The sequence below is a fragment of the Babylonia areolata genome, chromosome 7 (assembly GCF_041734735.1).
Source record: "Babylonia areolata isolate BAREFJ2019XMU chromosome 7, ASM4173473v1, whole genome shotgun sequence".
In the NCBI taxonomy this organism is placed as follows: domain Eukaryota; kingdom Metazoa; phylum Mollusca; class Gastropoda; order Neogastropoda; family Buccinidae; genus Babylonia; species Babylonia areolata.
In genome coordinates, this window is record NC_134882.1 from 11,668,932 (window position 1) to 11,689,046 (window position 20,115).

The 20,115-nt window shown below is 40.1% G+C and overlaps 1 protein-coding gene across 1 annotated transcript; it reads left to right on the plus strand.

The window, feature by feature from the left end:
- The first annotated feature begins 6,491 nt into the window (after positions 1-6,491).
- Positions 6,492-18,829, plus strand: LOC143284151 (inhibitor of growth protein 1-like). Its single transcript, XM_076590806.1, has 4 exons — positions 6,492-6,695; positions 13,163-13,375; positions 14,453-14,601; positions 16,354-18,829. Exons 1-4 carry the CDS (start codon positions 6,545-6,547, stop codon positions 16,630-16,632), a joined length of 792 nt encoding a protein of 263 aa, XP_076446921.1. The 5' UTR covers positions 6,492-6,544; the 3' UTR covers positions 16,633-18,829.
- The last annotated feature ends 1,286 nt before the right edge of the window (positions 18,830-20,115 follow it).

The window sequence follows — 20,115 nt, forward strand, 5'->3', positions numbered from 1 at the left end:
AAGGGAAGAAAGACCACACATTTTCCTCTGAAGAACAGAGGAGTAGAGTTATTGGGTGTGATCCCCGCAGAGATCGCCCTAACTCAAAGCTAGTTTTTGCAGACATTTTCCCGCTACAATGCCACCCAACCAAACTAAAATACCTATAATGTCCTGGTGTATCCATTTTAGCAAATTTTAGCGTATTTCATATTTAAATTCTTTTCATTTCCCGAGGTTTTACTGCCTTACCATTGATACTAAAGCCCTATATTCATTTCATACAATGTTCTTGCATAATTTGATACGGCATGATTACCATATTTTCTTGGTTTTTCACCCTTTTACAAAAACAAATCTTACATAATTATCTTACAAACACAAGACGTTACATGACAAAAAGATAAGGTGTGATACATCACTAAAGTTACTCAGCTGCTCTCAGCGTGTATACTCATTAGCAAACGATGCTTTACCATCGTGTCAAACTGCATGTGAAGCGGAGAAATCAAAGGATTATGTCGTTTGGGTAAAAAAAGCCAATGGGTTTAGTTGGAAATTACTGCCCTTTGATTAACAGAGGGAACATCCACCTTCACTACCCTTTGTGCCAATATTCAACAATCGACTGAGTCATATCCGTCCCTCACCACCCCACCTTCCTGTTTTTCTCTGTCTTATTCATCATCAAGATCAAAATGTAATCTGCTCAGTCTTTGGGATATTGTCTTATCATGCACGGAATTGAACATATCTAATCATCAGTGGCTTAAAAAGACGCACACACATAAACAAACGAATATAAATCTATATCCATGCCTCCCTCACCCCTCTCTTGGTGTGTGTGTGTGTGTGTGTGTGTGTGTGTGTGTGTGTGTGTGTTGGTTTGCACCAAGAGATTGGAGGTGAGGAAGGAATAGAGAAATATATATATATATATATATATATATATATATATATATATGTGTGTGTGTGTGTGTGTGTGTGTGTATTTATTTGGTGTGTGTGTGTGTGTGTTTATTTGGTGTGTGTGTGTGTGTGTGTGTTTGAAAATGTAGTAAATTTGGGACACTAGTTTACGACCGTAACATTCTGCTTGTGTTCCTTCGAAACCAGTATACACATTGTTGGTCCTGATATTTGTTAATAAATTGTTGATCTGGTGGAGAAAATGTGAGAGAGAAAGAGAGAGAGAGACAGACAAACAGACAGAAATAGAAAATGAAGGAGGGAGAGAAAGAGAAAGAGACAGAGACAGAGAGATAGACAGAAAGAGACAGAGAGAGAGACAGAGAGAGAGAGACAGAGACAGAGAGATACAGTGAGGGAGAGAAAGAGTGAGAGAGAGGGGTGTGGGGTTTCAAATGTAAATCAACTGGGGAGGGAAGGAGGGAGAGAGACAGACAGACAGAGACAGAGACAGACAAAGACAGACATATATTGCCGGCGACAATAATTATGTGCATGGCGACATAATTATTGTCCAATGATATATAAAACTCTGTCTCTGTCTTTGTCTGTGTGTGTGTGTGTGTGTCCAGTGTGTGTGTGTGTGTGTGTGTCCAGTGTGTGTGTGTGTGTGTGTGTGTGTGTGTGTGTGTGTGTGTGTGTGTGTGTTCGATTTGATTTTTAGATGATAATCTCACAGAACACGATTAGTTGTAGGTATATATAAGCCCCTATAAATGTCCGCGTGGGCGGCACTGAGAATGGATTTACAAACTTAATGCCAATGTCTAGATATAAGTTCACTCATTGCTATCTTTCGTATACCAAGGATTCTACTGAAAGATTCCATGACTCAGTTATGTACCTGTCTTTTCCTGGGTTCGATGCCTGGTAGCCGGGCGCCGCACTGACCTCAGTGGTGGGTTAACACGTTGTTTGATTGACGAACTAGAATGCTTTTCGCGTTCAGCGGTCACATTCGAAAATTACCAACCCTTCCTGTTCTCTTCAGTTTTCGTTTCAAGTCTGTCTGTCTGTCTGTCTGTCTCTCCAACCCCATATGCATATCTTTTTTCCATAACATATGGACGTGTATATGTGTAAATGGACAACCGTCTGTCGTTCTCTTTAGCTTTTCAAACCTGGCATGACTGTTCGCATAACCACACAGTTGTGCACAGTTTCAGTTTTCAGTTTCACTTTCTCAAGGAGGCGTCACTGCGTTCGGACAAATCCATACACGCTACACCACATCTGTTGAGCAGATGCCTGACCAGCAGCATAACCCAACGCGCTTAGTCAGGCCTTGAGTGCATGCTTACATATTTGTGTACCTATGAAAGTGGATTTCATTTTACGTAATTTCGCCAGAGGACAACACTCTCGTTGCCATGGGTTCTTTTTCAGTGCGCCAAGTGCGTGCTGCACACGGGACCTCGGTTTATCGTCTCATCCGAAAGACTAGACGCTCAGTTTGATTTTCCAGTCAAACTTAGGAGAAAGGGCGAGAGCGGGATTCGAACCCACACCCTCACGGACTCGCTGTATTGGCAGCTGAGCGTCTTAACCATTCTGCCACCTTCCTGGCAGTCCATAGTTGTGCACAAAGCATGACGAGACTGAATTATGTGGTGCCGGTACACATTTGGCGATTGTTACACATACATTTTTTTTTCTGCACAGCATAGAGGTAGGGGGTGGGGTGAGGGGTGGGTGGGAAATCAAGTGCAGGTAACAAAACTTATTAAGGGTGGAGATTTTTCCGATCTCCCAAGCCAGCATGTGTGTGCAGACCTGCAAGTGCCTCAACCCCCTTCGTGTGTATACGCATGCAAAAGATCAAAATAATTCGCCGGCACGTCATCCTGCAATCCATGTCAATATTTGGTGGGTTTTAGAAACATGAAAATACCCAGTATGCACTCAAAGTACGTGCAGCTTCATCGTGTGATGGAAAGAAGAAGAATGTTCATATCAACCTGCATGATTCAGTAATTGTAAGTCAGTATATCGATTCAGCTTTTGAATATTTCACTTTCAACATAGTTTTCTTAAAGTCAGTATATCGATTCAGCTTTTGAATATTTCACTTTCAACATAGTTTTCTTAGTCTTCTCCTTCTTATTATTTCTTTTTCTTCTTCTGCTTTGCCTATAGGCCTCACAACTGATCAGTGTATCGAAATTAAACTTTTACCGTGGCACAGTACACACCCGTTTAATTGCCTTTATGTAAAAGATCACTGAGTTTATGACAAGCATATAAACACTTCAGTCTCTTTCTTCAGTATCGCAGCCACTGAACTGATGAACATGAAATATACCTATTTGATGAAAATTGCCGCCGCATATGATGGCCACAGTGGTCGTCCGTGACGCAGTGGAAAGGATTGTATGTATGTATGTATGATTTTCGAATGGAAACTGCAGCTGTACTATTCGTGGGATGAAAAAAAGATCAAACTTGAGGCCAGTCGAGATGGGAGGCAAGGGATTATTAAAAAGATTTGAAATTCGAACTGGCGTGTTATGTTTCTTATATCCGGCTGTCACAGTTCAGCTTTCAGTGAATTCGAATACAGCCTGTCAAAGTAGTATAGCATTCATCAATCCTACTGAAAGCAGGAAAAAAAAGTCTCAATGGGTGCTGGCAATGATTCAACTGGCCAACACTTTAGTTCAGTGCCTAAGATTGAGAACATCTTGGTGACTTCGACAGTGAAGGCTTAAAGTGTAAATTCATATAGTCTTCAATGTATGTTATACTGAGTGGTCCAGACACTCAAACCACAATTCCGCGGTGACGCCCTAGCTCTCATTGCCTCGGGTAGAACTGGCGATCGAAATAGGCCTATATCAATCCAGGCAGTTATCCTTCTGCTGTTTTCATGGCTCCTAATCCGCCGGGTACACTCCGCAAGCGGCATTGGTATTAACCCCGTCCACTTGATTACCGACTCAGTGAGTCAGTGGAAGAAAACCTGACTGGCCACTACTGACGGCCGGTGCCGTTTTGACAGACGGAGACAGGGCCCAGTGAACTGAGCTTGAAATGTCATGCTTAAGCAGTCCATAGTAGCTATATGACGTGACCCGCTCGATCCTCACGGTTATGTAGGGAGTCAAAGATTCCGCTCGGAAATACTGATACTGATGAATTTAATGACGGTTCTATGGCTGAGGGCATCATATCCAATTCATGGGACTGGTCAGTGAATTGGTCTACAAACAAGACCGCGTGGCTGAGCTGAACTGAATGGCGGATATTTAACAGTGTCAATTTCAGTTTTCCTGCGCAGCAGATTTGTGTAAAACATTAGCATAGAATTTAAATAAGTGCAATTACAATCGATATAGTCAGTAAAACTGGTGAAAGAGTACTGACTGACGTCACGGTCACAGAGGACGTGACAAATAATAGACTGAAATAAAACGTACAAGACCAAAATGGGGCACTGCCAGTGACGCGACTGAGGCGTGCACTAGGCCAGCGTGCAAAATGATAACACACAAACACGCACACAGACATACGCACAGATACACCGTACACACACACACACACAGAAGCACACACACACACACACACGTGACACACACACACACACACACATACACACCGTGTGACACACACACACACACACACACTAACTTCTGAGTTACACTGACACGCACACACTGGCACACTGACACACACCACACACACTGACTTCTTAGTTACACACTGACTCACTGAGTCAGTCACACACAAACACGCACAGCCGGAGGGCCGACTGAAAGAGACAGAGAGACACAGACACAGACAGTGACGTACAGACAGACGGAGAGTTATATCATAGTCGCGGGAGACTGAGAGAGAGAGAGACGGAGAGAGAGAGGGCCGGAGACAGACGGACGGACAGAGACGGATGCGCCGGGATTCGGATAAGGATACGGATCGATACTTTATTCAAGTATGAGGCCTTAGCCCCTCATCAGTGACTCAGTGAAGTGGTGCAAACACATGATGGTATATATATATATATATATATATATATATATATAAAGCCAAAGAGAGAGAGAGAGAGAGAGAGAGAGAGAGAGAGAGAGAGAGAGATGACAAAACGCACACGCAACAATTTGCAGTCTTTTGTGCAGTCCACGACTGACTGGATCACACCAAACCCGCGATAAACGTATACCTCACTACCGCTGCTGTCCAAGGCCCCAAACACACACACACACACACACTGACACATACACACACACGCGCGCGCGCGCATTCACTATGGCACAACACTGACAAACACACACACACACATACTCTCTCTCTCTCTCTCTCACACACACACACACACACAGACACACACCGTGGATGCTCCGGCCTCAGTACAGCCACCGAATAGATAATGCACGCACACACGCACGCTCGAACTCAAATAAACTTGTATATCAAAGTTCATATACCTGCTAATACATAATCATAACTAAGAATGTTCACAGGCGTACACGGAATGCGCGCACGCACTCGCACACACACTGACAAAACAACACACACACACTGGAGGCTGTGATACACGTGTTGTATGAGCATACACACACATTCGGCACACACAAACTCAGTATACCCCCCCCCCCACACACACACACAGATTACTGGCACACACACACACAAACACACACACTAACATGCATAACTGTTCAGTCGCAACTGAGAGAGAGAGAGAGAGAGGTTTGTCCCAAACAATTTAAATCGGTGTTGCTATTTACATAAAGTTTTTCGATTCGTCACGGATATATCTTTTTAATTTTTTTTTAACCCCCCAAAAACAACAACAACAACAACAAACAAACAAAAAAACAAACAAACAAAAACAAACAAACAAAAACACACACACACACAAAAACAACAACAAAACACACACACACACGAAACAACTTACAAACACGCGCGCATAAACATAAAGTGACAACCACACAACCACTTTGTGTTACACACACAGTTTCAGTTTCTGTAGCTCAAGGAGGCGTCACTGCGTTCGGACAAATCCATATACGCTACACCACATCTGCCAAGCAGATGCCTGACCAGCAGCGTAACCCAACGCGCTTAGTCAGGCCTTGAGAAAAAAAAAGGTGAATAAATAATAGATAAGCTTACATAAATAAATAAATAATAATTATGATATAAAAAAGGTAGTAGTGATGATAATAATAATAAAATAATAATAAATAATTAAATAAATAAGTAAATAAGACAACAATGATGATAAATAAGCAAATAAATGTAAAACATGAAGACACACATTCACACATACACCCACACATGCATAACAGATATGCACCAAACATGCAGTTTCACAGATATGAAAGCACAGTCAAATACATATAAACGTACATGAGCTCCAACACACACACACACACACCACAAATTACCCTGCACCTCCTCTACCCCCCTCCTCCACACACTCATTTCTAGTCTATGTATCGCAGCTTCAACGGCACACAAACACACACACAAAGCTGTCAAGTCGGTCACTGGACCGGAAAGAGGCATTGCTTGTCAGCATGATCCCCCTTGACGGAACCCAGGCGACTTTGCATTTCGAGAGCGTAGGGGTGTTGAAACGAAATTCAAAGAGATGAGCATGTTGAATCTTTCAAATCAAGCTGCCGTCGAGGCACTGTGTTCTGGCACTTACTTAGAACATTATTTAGAAACAATAGAATCGTTGCCAGATGATCTTCAGCGAAACGTTACGCTTTTGCGGGAGTTGGACATCCAGTCTCGAGGTAAGGTTTTGCTTGTTTACTCGGGTGTTCGCCATCGCATTCAACCCAGGATCTCGAGGTTGTTTCTCTGATTACTTGTGTCTAAAGGTTATTTAATGGTAGTCAGTTGTAACAACTAGCAAACAAAGTATTGCCTTTGCTGGTGACAAAATCACCAAGTTCATGTTCTTTTAAAAGTAGTAGTAGTAGTAGTGTAGGGACTGGCATTTGACTGCCAAGGCCTCGTGGCCTTTCTTTGTGTCCCCTTCAATATCGGTCTTTTATTTGTGGGATACATATATGTTTTCTTTTACATGTTCTGTAAATCACTCATCAAAGTCAGTAAATTTTTCTTTTAAATTGGTGTTCATGTGAAGGAGGTTTTTGAACACATTAGTATTTTGTGCAAGTTTAGTTTCCAATGGTAGTGCATTCCATATAAAAAAAAAAATATATGCAATTCTATTAGCTAATGAATTTTTCCTTAGGTTAGTATTACAGTGCTCTTTACAAATTTTCATCATTGAGTTTCTTGTATTCTCATAATCTGACTTTCTAAAAACATTATTCACGTTGACTTCATTCTATAAATTTAACATCATGCGTGGCGATAGCATGGTGGTTGTATGAGCTCTGGCCTTTTTTGTTTTTTTGTTTTTGGACTGCTGTGGTGTTCAAAGTGTTGAAAGTGTTAGTGATTTATTTTCTTTTTGGTGGTGTAGTTGTTGCCCGACCAGCTGTGGTGTCCTTTTTTGTCTTGGAGCAAAAAATCTGGTCTTCTTTTGTCGTTTGGTGCAGCTTATCCAAGATGGCGGTCAGTTGTCTCGTGAGCATGGCAAATTGAATACAAGAACTGTTATTCATTACTAGGCTGACTGTGGTGTAGGGTGTTGGACAAGTAAGATTAAATTGTTAGCCAGCGTAGAACAGGCTGACTCTGTAACAGTCTCGTGAGCGTCGACAATTTGAATACAAGAACTTGTCATTTATTATAAGGCTGACTGTGGTGTACTGTGTTGGTCAAATAAGATTAAATTGTTAGCCAGCATAGAACAGGCTGACTCTGTTGCTCAAACTGAATACAAGAACTTGTCATATACTATTAGATTTAACTGTGGTGTACTGTGTTGGAGCATAAATCTGGTCTTCTTTGTTTTTCGTTTGGTGCAGCTTATCCAAGATGGCGGTCAGTTGTCTCGTGAGCGCAGCAAATTGAATACAAGAACTGTCATTCATTACTAGACTGACTATGGTGTACTGTGTTGGACAAGTAAGATTAAATTGTTAGCCATTGTAGAACAGGCTGACTCTGTAACAGTCTCGTGAGCGCGGCAATTTGAATACAAGAACTTGTCATTTAATTATTACGGCTGACTGGTATACTGTGTTGGACAAATAAGATTGAATTGTTAGCCAGCGTAGAACAGGCTGACTCTGTTGCTGAAACTGAATACAAGAACTTGACATTTACTATTAGATTTGACTGTGGTGTACTGTGTTGGAAAATTAGGATTAAGTTGTGAACCAGTATAGAACAAGCTGACTGTGTTGGTCAGTTCAAGGGTTTAAGTGACAAAGTATATATATGAGTCAACAGCAACAATGCCAAATACAGTAGGCAGTTCTAGAAGAGGTTCAGGGTCATCCCAGTCTGTACAACAGAGTCAACTAAAAATGCAAAAAAAAAAAAAGCGCTCTGTGGACAGTGTAACAATTAATGCAAAGATGGTGAAAATGCTTTGCTGTGTGACTTATGCGACAAATGGTTTCATGCAAACTGTCAAGGCATTGGTGATGACGTATATCGTATTATCTCCAAAGACAGCAACTCGAGACAGCCTGCAATACACTGGTACTGCAATAGCTCATGTAATAATACTAATATCTTGGCGGCTAAATTCTTTGGGGGAATGACGATGCTGCAGAAAGAAGTGGAGGATATAAGTAGAGAGGTAGCGTCTGTGAAGGACAAACTGACAAAAATAGAGTCTGGCACGTTTCCCAAAACCATGGCTGATGCTGTCCGTACTATCCAAAGTGAACTTCATGATGAGAATGTGAAAAAAATTGAGAGCATGAAAGTTTTTGTGGATAGAAAGACCAAGGAAAACCTGGAGGCTAGTTCCGCAAACATGGAAAATGTCAAAAGACTAGTCGATCAGAAAGCCAAGGAACAGCTGGAAGAAACAGAAAATAGATTAGGAAGACAAAAAAATGCTATAATATTTGGCATACCAGAAAGTTTATCAGCAGACAGTGAGACTAGGAAAAAGCATGACACGGACAAGGTGACAGATGTACTTAAAGAAGTCAACGTACCTCACACCCCTGTGGATGTTAGACGTTTGGGGAAATATCAAGAGAAAAGTGACTCTAAAGACAGGCCAGTCATGGTGAAATTTAACAGTCAGACCGCCCGGGATGATGTGATACACGCTGTTAGCAAAATGAGAAAGGAAAAACAGAGGAAATGAGGTTCAAAATGAAGAGGGCTCTAGCTCAGTAAGAATTTCTGTCACGAGAGAGATGACTCCCTTGGAGAGAGATCAGGATCAGAAACTCTATAAGGAGCTGAAGCAAAAGAGAGCTAGAGGATTCAAAAAACAAGGGGGATACAACACCCCATTGGTTTCGACGCAAGGGCCAGATCATAAACATAGGGCGGTACCCCAGCAGGAGAGGCAAGGAGTAGTAAACCCAGTCCAGAAGAACAGAACTAATGTACATAGTTTTAAAACTCCTGCTTTATGTAGTCAAAACAGTGGAAAGAAACACACCACTTGTATATATACAAATGCTGATTGTTTTATGAATAAAAGAGCAGAATTTCAAGCACTAATAGAACTACATAAACCGGCCATTATTGGAATTACTGAGGTGCTACCAAAAAACAGACGTTATGGTGTGAGTGAGCGTGAAGTGGCCATTGAAGGATATGAATTATTCCATAATCTGAGCAGCACAGATATTGGACTCTGAGGCATTTGTTTATACATATCTAGTGGTCTTAGACCAACCCCAAGTGACATTGACCTCTGTGATTTTAGAGAATCCTTGTTTGTGGAATGTACACTGGATGACGACTAGAGATTGTTACTAGGACTTGTGTATAGAAGCCCCAGCAGCAGTGAAGAAAACAATAATAAGATGAATAGTTTGTTTTTAAAAGCAGCAGAGAAAAAACCCATCTCATTTGCTGGTCCTAGGAGATTTCAACTTTCCAGAAATAGATTGGATTAATGAAAAATGTAGGTTAGGGGAAAGTCATTCAGCATACTCCTTCAGGATCACTAGAGATGCATACATGATACAGCACCAGAAAGAACCAACACGTCACAGACAGGGTCAGACTCCTAGCTTGATTAACCTGGTTTTCACAAACAGAGATGACATGGTGTTAGATATCACTACTACGGCAGGGATTGGAAAAAGTGACCATGGCATGCTAGTCATCACCTTGTCATGTGCACGTATTGAAGAAAAGAAGTGCCAGCGTCTAAATTTTCACAAGGCAGACTTTGATAGCATAACTCCATAAGACAGAGTTTGGGTTCAGTGGACTGGAACAGCAAGTTATCAGTGTTGACAGTTGACGAAATGTGGTCAGTCATCAAAGGCGAAATTACAGGAGCTACTGACAAATTTGTACCAAGATCAGGAGTCGGCAAGAATAGAAAACCATGGATGGACAGAGGTACCTTGGCTTCAGTCAGGAAAAAGCATAGGCTCTTCAGACGCTGGCTAGTAACAAGAGATGGTCAGAGTTATCTGGAATATATTAGAGCTAGAAATCAAGCACGTAATGCCTTCCGTAAGGCAAAAAAGAGACTTGAGAAGAAGGTTGCATTACAAGCAAAGAAGAATCCGAAGGCATTCTGGTCATATATTGGCAAAGAACTGGAATTGCTGATTTATTGAAAAATGATGGATCAAAGACCTCATCAGATAGTGAAAAAGCAGAAGTACTAAATCTGTTTTTCCAGAGTGTATTTACAGCCGAGGGAGGAGATGAATTGCCTGAACCCCTCCCCCCATTATACATATGAGGCAGAACTTACTGGGATAACCATTTCTGTTCAGCAAGTCGAAAAACTTCTCAAGAACCTGAAGACAGGAAAAGCCCCAGGCCCAGAGGGCATTAGTCCCCTTCTTCTGTCAGAAGCAGTGGAGGCCCTTGCAGTTCCAATAGCAACACTGTTCCAGAAATCAATGGAAGAAGGAAAGCTCCCAGAGGAATGGAAAGAAGCATTTGTGACTCCAATTTTTAAGAAGGGAAGTAAAATCTTGGCAAACAACTACAGACCTGTGAGTCTCACATGCATTCTTTGCAAAGTCCTTGAGACATTGGTAAGGGACCAGCTCATAGACCATCTCAAGACCAACAACCTGATCAACGTAGAACAACATGGCTTTGTTCAGGAACGCTTGTGTGCTACGCAATTGTTGGACGTATTGGACAGCTGGAGAAGAGCTCTAGATAGAGGTGGCTCCGTTGATGCTATTTATATGGATTACCAGAAAGCGTTTGACAGTGTCCCACATAGCAGACTTGTTTCTAAGATCCACGCACATGGAGTATCAGGCAGGGCATTACTCTGGATCCAGGACTTTCGTTCTCAAAGGAAGCAGAGGGTGGTTGTGCTAAGCTTCCATCTTCTTTTTTCAGTACCCCTTTTCCTGTACTAAGTTTCGTTTTTTCTTGCACATATTTCCAAAATATTTTAGGACTTTGCTTACATTTTTTGGCTAAATTTCTTTCGTAACCTTTTTTTTTTTTTTTTTTTTTTTTTTTTAATGATTTTGCAGCATTTATTCCTTTCTTTGATGTAGCATAAATAGGAGTGACCTGACTTAGTTCTTAAGAAACGTTTATACAATTTATATTTCTTTCTGATGATTCTCATTCTTTTATCGTTCGTCCATGAAGGTTTGATTTTTTTCTCCTGTCCATTTGACACTTTTGGTATATATATATATTCATATTTTTGTGAAGTATAGTCTTTAAGTCATTCCAGCACTGGTTAACGTCTTTTCCATCCCAGTCCATTGATGCCCAGTCCACTTTATTTACCATCTCTCTCATTCCATTATGGTTTCCCTTTTTTAAGTCAAAATTATACTTTTTCTCTGCTTTTTCCTTCACCAATGAAATGTGGAACTGAAAAAACAACATATCATGGTCACTCTTTCCCAGGGGATCTAGGTGGTTGATATCTGATACTAAATACCAGTTTCAAAAAGAATTGAACACAAGCTTTCTGCTCTGACGTTTTCTGCCCTCTCAAGCTCTGGCCCTCGCTACCACTCTGACCTTGAAGTGTACATTCCAACTCGTCACCTTTGTTGACTCACTAGTGTAAACAAAGTGAGTCTATGTTTTAACCCGGTGTTTGGTTGTCTGTGTGTGTGTGTGTGTCCGTGTGTCCGTGTGTCTGTGTGTGTGTGTGTGTGTCCGTGGTAAACTTTAACATTGACATTTTCTCTGCAAATACTTTGTCAGTTGACACCAAATTTGGCATAAAAATAGGAAAAATTCAGTTCTTTCCAGTCACCTTGTTTAAAACAATATTGCACCTCTGGGATGGGCACAAATTGTTTTTTAAAAAGAAGCCTAATTATATGCAAACTGCATTTACTGTTATATTTATATATTTTGTATTCTCTAAACTTGGCACTTTGACCTCTTATTCTGACACAACAACAAGAGGAGTCATTATTATCATTTTTTGTTCAAACAGGAACTTCTTTTGCTAAGCATGGAATTTTTATTTATTTTGCAAACGTTTTGGTGCAGATAGTAAAAAAGGGAAATTACTCTGTAATTAATGCTAGGGGACTTAATTTATCACAAGTGAGTCTTGAAGGCCTTGCCTCTCTTGTTCTGCTTCTGATACCAGGCTTTTAAAACTCCCTGTTGTTAAAAAGAAGCAACAGGATCAAAGATCTTTTTCTTTCTAGGCTCCATCATTGTGAACAAATTACCAGAAAATTTGTGTCATTCTGTCTCCCTGAAATCTTTTAAGTCTGCTCTGAAAACACACCTTTTCCAACAGCAGTAACAGAAGTTTTTTTGTTTTTTTTTAATTTTAAATTAATTAATTAATTTATTTTTTAAAATCTTGGTGCGATCTGGTTTTGAGTGCATGTTTTGTTGTGGAGAGGCCGTTTGCTGTGTGTGTGTGTGTGGTGTGTTGGTGAGTGTCTGTGCGTTCGTGTGCCTGAGTGCATGTTGCAGGGATGCGTTTTCTGGGGTGTGTCATAGGTGGGGGGGGTAGTTTCCAATGTTCAGTTGCGTGAGTTTTTCATGTGCTTCCATGTGTGTGAGTGGGTTAGGGTAGGTTGTGGAGGGGAGTATTGATGGGGAGGTGGGGAGTGGAGAATGAAATGTAAAGCACTTTGAGCAGTATTTATGGAGAAATGCGCTACATAAATGTCCATTATTATTATTATGGGCAGGGAATTTATTTGCTTACTGTTCTGTGCTTCAGAACTGCTGCAAGAAATTGAGCAAAACTGTGAGGCGTTGCTGGACGGGTCATGTATCGAGGGGAGTTCCAGCTGGAGGAAGAACCACATCCTGACCCAGCGGGCATTAGCCAGGTGTCAGGACTCCGGGGATGAGAAGCTGCAGCTGCTGTCTAACATCTCTGAACACATTGAGAACAGATCTCGCTTGCTGGATCAGTACAGAGAGAATCTAGGTATTTGTTAGTGTGTGTGTTAGTGTGTGTTAGTGTGTGTGTGTGTGTGTGTGTGTGCGTGTGTGTGTGTGTGTGTGCCTTTGCTGGTGAATGCTACTCTCGGCTATCTTAAGCATAAATCAGATTGACTAACTACCGTTAAATTAGTGTTAGGGTGTATTAAAGTTTGAGAACAGATGTAATATATTATGTGCCTATCACTTGCTGGATCAGTACAGAGAAAATCTAGGCATTTGAGAGAGAGAGAGAGAGAGTATGTGTGGGTGTTGATGTGGGTGTGCGTAGTTCACTAGTTGACACAAAGTAAAAGGTGTAATTTGTCATGTTTCTTTTTAAAAAAAATTTTTTTAAAAAACTTTTATATATATATATATATATATATACCTATTTAGGGATCGTGCCTGCCTGCAAAAGTTACATTTTATTATTTTATGCCTTTCGTTGTTGAAAGACTTATGCAGAAGTGTGCTTAAATACCATGTTACTGTTTATAAATCTGGAACCAAATGTATTCTTTGAATCTACATTGATTTCTTTTGTTTATCATTTCATGTATGATACAATATTATGTGTGCATTTGGTTGTTTGGAATATGTGAGTGTGCATGTATCGTGCTTGTATCGTTTGTGTTGTGTGTAGGTGTGTATTCTTGTATGGTTTGTGTCAGACTGACATGGGTTTACAGTTTGTCATTCACTTATTGTAAATACTAAAGCAGAACTTTTGTGATGTTAAAAAAAATATTATATAACTTATAAGTATGCTGTTAGTATTATTATTAATTGCTTTGAGAGGTTAGATAGCACTGTATACATAAATATACTGTTTATAAATTGTAGTATTATTCACTGTTCCATATTCATTGTTGTTACAATGTGAATGCTTTTGCTTGCTTGCTTGTGTGTGTGTACAGACAATGCAAATGGATTAGTGCATGTGTGTGTGTGTGTGTGCGCGCGCGCACGCTTTTTACTGGAGAAGCATACATCTGTTTATCTTTTTTTTTCTTTTTTTTTTTTTTTAAACATATCGACTGAACCATTCTTGAATGTTTGATCTGTGGCTGTGTTTCTCCAGAACCTGGTTCAAAGAAAGAGCCGGAGAAAGAGGAGCCTCCACCGCGGAAAGAGCCCAAGAATGTAGAGCCTGTAGAAAAGGTGGAGAAACCAGGAACAAAGCGCCAGCGCCGCGCCAAGGCGACGGAGGTGGTGCAGGAAGAGGCCAAGGTAAATTATCCATTTGATTCCACACTTTGTGTTTTTCATTGGGTTGTTTTCAGCATTGCATATGATGACACAGTAAGCACAATCAATGTTTGGGTGGAGACATTCATTCTCTGTCTGGCTGTGCTCACCATGACTCTTTTTTCCCCCCCACTCCTTTCCCAAGCCTATAAGTCTTTCTATGTTGCAAAGTTGCAGGCACACAAACACACTTGTTTGCTTGCACACACACACACACACACACACGCACGCATGCACGCACACACGCTTGCTCGCTCACTCACGCACACAACACAGAGGCACACAGACTTAAATCTTTACACCTGCTTGCTATGTAACTTGTGTAGCAAAGCAAGTGTGTATATGCCATGGATATAATGGAATATGTATAGATATATATTCTGCTTTCTTATATGCACGTGCATTGGATGGATACATACACATAATACACACGTGCGCGCGCACACACACACACATACACACACACACAAGAGGATCCTTGTAAAACATGGTCTTTGTGAAACAGTTATATTTGGGTAAATATTTATGATAAGTTGTTTCCATTTGAAATGGAAAATGGTTTCGAAACAGGGAGCCACATCTATGAAATATGAATAAAAACAGTGTCCCATTCAGCTGGTATTGAAACAGGGTTCATTAAAAATCACCATACTTACTGTGAGCACTTTGTTTGGATATGCATTAATCTGGGCAGCCTGCATTGCTGTGTCTGTTGCCACCTCAGTGTGTGTGTGTGTGTGTGTGTGTGTGTGAGTGTGTGTTTGTGTGCGCATGGACAGTAAATTTACATATATTGTTGGAAAAGTTTTGATTTGGCTTTGTCTAACGAGCACATGTTTCTAGCGTTGATTAAAATTTCTTTGTTCCTATTTTTTTCTGTTGAAATTTACTTTAAGTCTCTTTGACTGTGTCCTTGATAATTGAAGCTGTCCTCACAAGATCAAGAAAAGCTGTCAGGCATAGTTTGTTCTCATCTCTTGAGAACCATTTTATTTTTTTCTTCTTCTTCATTTGTGGGTTGCAGCTCCCATGTTTACTCATGTACATGAGCGGGCATTTACGTGTATGACCCTTTTTACCCTGCCATTATTATTAGTAGTAGTATTATGAGCATTTACTCCTAATCTTGAAAATAAGCCCTAGGCGTTTACAAATAGAACATATATGTAAATATCAAAAAGGAAAAAATTGAACACAAGATAACAAACATCAAAAATTATTCATTCTCCTCCCCCCCCCCCCCCCCACTCACCCTGCCCCCCACACACAAACACAAATACACGCACCCACACAAGTCATAGCACACAATGGTAAATGTATGCTATGTAGACAGCCATATTCTGTTTTGGGGGGTGATTGATTCCTGTGTAGTTTGACAATTAGATTTATTTCAATGTAGTCTGACAGTTTGATTTCAGTGCAGTTTGACACACAGAACACACCACTAAATGAATTCTCAGACCTCCTTTATGTTGGTGAAGCAAAGTCAGGATAATACAATAGAGCCGTATTGTGCTCTTCCTATATAGACCTCCACTTTTTACACATTTGTTTTTCTTTTTTGGACGAAAATGACAATCAGCCATCTTTTATTGAATATCTATAAAAAACAAAACAAAAAAACAACAATGAAACAATACCCACAGTCATCATCCTGATGTACGTTATATATCGATTTTTTGTTTTATTTCCATATCTGTCTATGACTGACTATGTCTTACTTTCCGCTGGCAGGAAGAGAAGGAGAAGACGACAGGGAACAAGAAGAAGAAGAAGCGGAAGATCATGAAGAAGGAGGGGTCCCCCGTCGACGTGCCCATCGACCCCAACGAACCGACCTACTGTTTATGCAACAACATCTCCTACGGAGAGATGATCGGCTGTGACAATCTGAACTGCGAGATTGAGTGGTACCACTTCCCCTGTGTGCAACTGACCACCAAACCCAAGGGCAAGTGGTACTGCCCCAACTGCCGCGGTGACAAACCCAACGTCAAGAAGCCGGACAAATGATTACCCCACCCTTCCCACACCCCTGTCCCTTCCTTTCCCTCCCTGATGTTGAACACATGGTGGGACTGTATACTTTGTCGTGCACAGCTGTGGATTCTGGGATGCAGTTCAAGCAACAGCAAAGTGCGACAGATACATTTCAGCAAACGTTTAGATTCTTCAGTATCATCATCTGTATTTGTAGCGATGCTGTCATGCATGATGCAATGACCTGTGTGTATCGTCTGTTATGCTATAGATATTTTCAAGATTCTGTTGTTGTTGTGTTTTTTTTGTGTTTTTTTTTTTAGAAGAATGCATGATGAAATGTTTGATAAAAATATAACAAAAGAAACTCAGCCTTACTCTCTCTACTGTAGTGTAATTATCTCTTGTTGGATCTGGAAGGACATTGGGGGGTAACTAGCAGTAAAATAAATAATAACTACCATTACCAATTCAAGATTGGATACAATCAACGCTTGACTCACTCAAATCTATTAGCCTAGGAGGAAAAATTGTCAAATAAAACCTTCAGCCAACCAAACCAAACCCAGAAATGCTTAGAAGAAATTAACAAACGATAAAAAAGCTAAACAATTTGTAACTTCCATTCAACAAAACTCCATCAAAAGCCATTCAAATTGTATCTTGAATTCTTGCCCAATGCCATTCAAATTGAAGTTTTTGAAGTAGCAGCTTCAAGTGAGCTTGTAGCCATATTTTACTTTGATCATTCAGATACAAGAATTTCCTGTTGAAATGTGATTTTTGATAACAATGATAGGTGACATATTTATACAGCAACACAAAGAGGAGTGGTGGCTTCGTGAATAGAGCACCCACTCAAGAACTGAGAGGTCCCAGGTTAGAAGTTGGTACTGACAGGCACAATAGCCAAGTGGTTAAAGCGTTGGACTTTTAATCTGAGGGTCCCGGGTTTGAATCTCGGTGACGGCGCCTGGTGGATAAAGGGTGGAGATTTTTCCGATCTCCCAGGTCAACAAACATATGTTCAGACCTGGTAGTGCCTGAACCCCCTTCTTGTGTATACGCAAGCAGAAGATCAAATACGCTTGTAAAAGATCCTGTAATCCATGTCAGCGTTCGATGGGTTACGGAAACACAGAACATACTCAGCATGCACACCCCCGAAAGCGGAGTATGGCTGCCTACATGGCGGGGTAAAAAATGGTCATACACGTAAAAGCCCACTCATGTACATAAGAGTAATGTGGGAGCTGCAGCCCACGAAGGCAGAAGAAGAAGAAGAAGAATCTGGTACTCACTGGGTTGGTCTCACCACCTACACTGTACCTTGCATGTTGGGTGCTAGTCTTGCAGTGACAAGCAACCAAAGTCACATTTGAACCATGCACGTTGTCATTTGAAAAATGGCCATCGGCTGAAAAAATCTTACAAATATTTTGTATACCTTTCATGGAGTTTGAACTTGTGTCCTTGCAGTTGTTAGTCTGTGGCACTTACCACTTTACCATGGGAGCTGCATCTGCAAGTATGCACTGGACAGTTGAGTAACAAGCACCAGCTTGTTCTCATGCTCAACAGCAAATACTTTTACACAGATACAACTACATGCTCACAGGGAAAGGAAAACTGGACACAAAATTTATTGTATAGTATGACTGCAGGTGTTGTTTTTTAATTATCTTTTAACCAGTTGAGTGCTTTTAAGACGTCAGCTGACGTCCTACAAAAAGTGTTGCCATAGTGCCTGTAAGACATCCTCTGACATCCTGCTTTTTGCATATGATGCCATTCTGTGGAGGCAGAAAAAAATAATTTTTTGTTGCACAAAAATTGTCTTCATATTAGATATCTACCTGAACAGTTATCTACAATCAAACTGATTGGGGAAAAAGGCTCAGATTCAGAATCTACATTTATTTTCCTTAGCAAAAACATTTGCTTTACTAACATCGATGGTTCCCTGTGGACTGCCGACGCTGGAACTGCGACGGACGAACCCGGGTGTGGCCGTGTATGGGGGAATCTAAATGAGCGGTGTGGGAGTAATGCCACTGAAACGGTTCAGATGATGGGGCAGCACAAAAAAAAACAAAAAAACGAAACAAAAAACCAAAAACATTTACTTTCTTTCTGCATCTCCCATAGTTTTTGTACTAGAGTTTAAAAAAGAATTATTACCCCTGAATCCTTAAATGCCCTGGGAAGGGGAGAGCCTTCCCCCCCCCCCCCCCCCGACCCCCCCTTTTTTTTTTCTTTTTTTTTTTTACAAAATTATCTGGCACTCAATTGGTTAAAAATCTTTTGAAAGAAAATATCATTATTATTTTATGTATTCCTGTTTTTTTTAAATATTATTTTTAAGATTGTATTCGTTGTTGGAAAATTGCAATGGAAAGTTACTGACCATGTTTATAGATATGTACACTTGAAAAATACAGATCCAAAAAAACTTCGGCAGATTGTGTGTGTGTGTGTGTGTGTTTGTGTGTGTATGTGTGTGTGTGTATTTATATATATAATGTTTGAAATTGATTGCATGATAACAAACAGCACAGTTGAAAAATTCCAGGCAGTTCTTACCACAGTTTCTTTCTTTCTTTCTTCTTCTTCTTCTTTTAAAATTTTTTTTTACAAACCCTTCTTCTGTCCAAATTGAAAAGGACCGATATTATGAACTTCAGTTCAGGTTAATTGTGACCAGTTTCTACAAAATGATAGATAAGTTGATTTTTGAGGATATAAAGATATATACACCACTGGAAAAGAAGACAAAAAGACCTTTCCAATGATGTATAAAACATGTTCCTAGGTTAAGCAGTGTAGAAGTTATGGTTGTTCAAAGTGTGTTAGTATTGTGGCAGCCCTTTTGAGAAAAACAGCTTTAAAGTTTTGCAACTGACTCTTTAGATTATTCCCTAGTAACAGGAGTTTGTTTTAGCTGTATGCCTGTGAAAGTTCGGCAGGTTATCAAACTAGGGTCTGTAATTGCCTTGGGCAATGATATTCATACTTGATGATAATACTAATATAATTTTGAATGGTGGTTTTGGGGTGTAAAAGAGTTGTTTTTTTTCCTCTTGATCTCTCAGTAAGCAAAGCTTCTTTTGTTTTCATTTCTTTTACATCAAAATTAGAATGTTGCACATCTAAATTTTGATTCTGTTATAAACTGAAATAAGATTATGAAATTATTTTTTATAAAATTTTTGTTGTTGTTGTACTTTAGATATGCCAGTGTGGGTGAGTGTGGCCCATTTTGTTCATAATTTATTTCTGTAGTTTGACCTCAAAGTATCTTCCATTTCCATTTTATCATGTTTTTATTTATTTACCTACATGTTTATTTTAGTATTTTCTTTTTCTTTGATGTTAATGTATTCTATTAAGATATCAAGTACTAAAATAGATAACGTAAAATATGCTGTTTTTCGGGATAATTGCTCCAAAATATCAGCACGTAGGTGCAGAAATTAACTAGATTTTCAAAGTTATAGTTTGAATTCGGCAAAAACA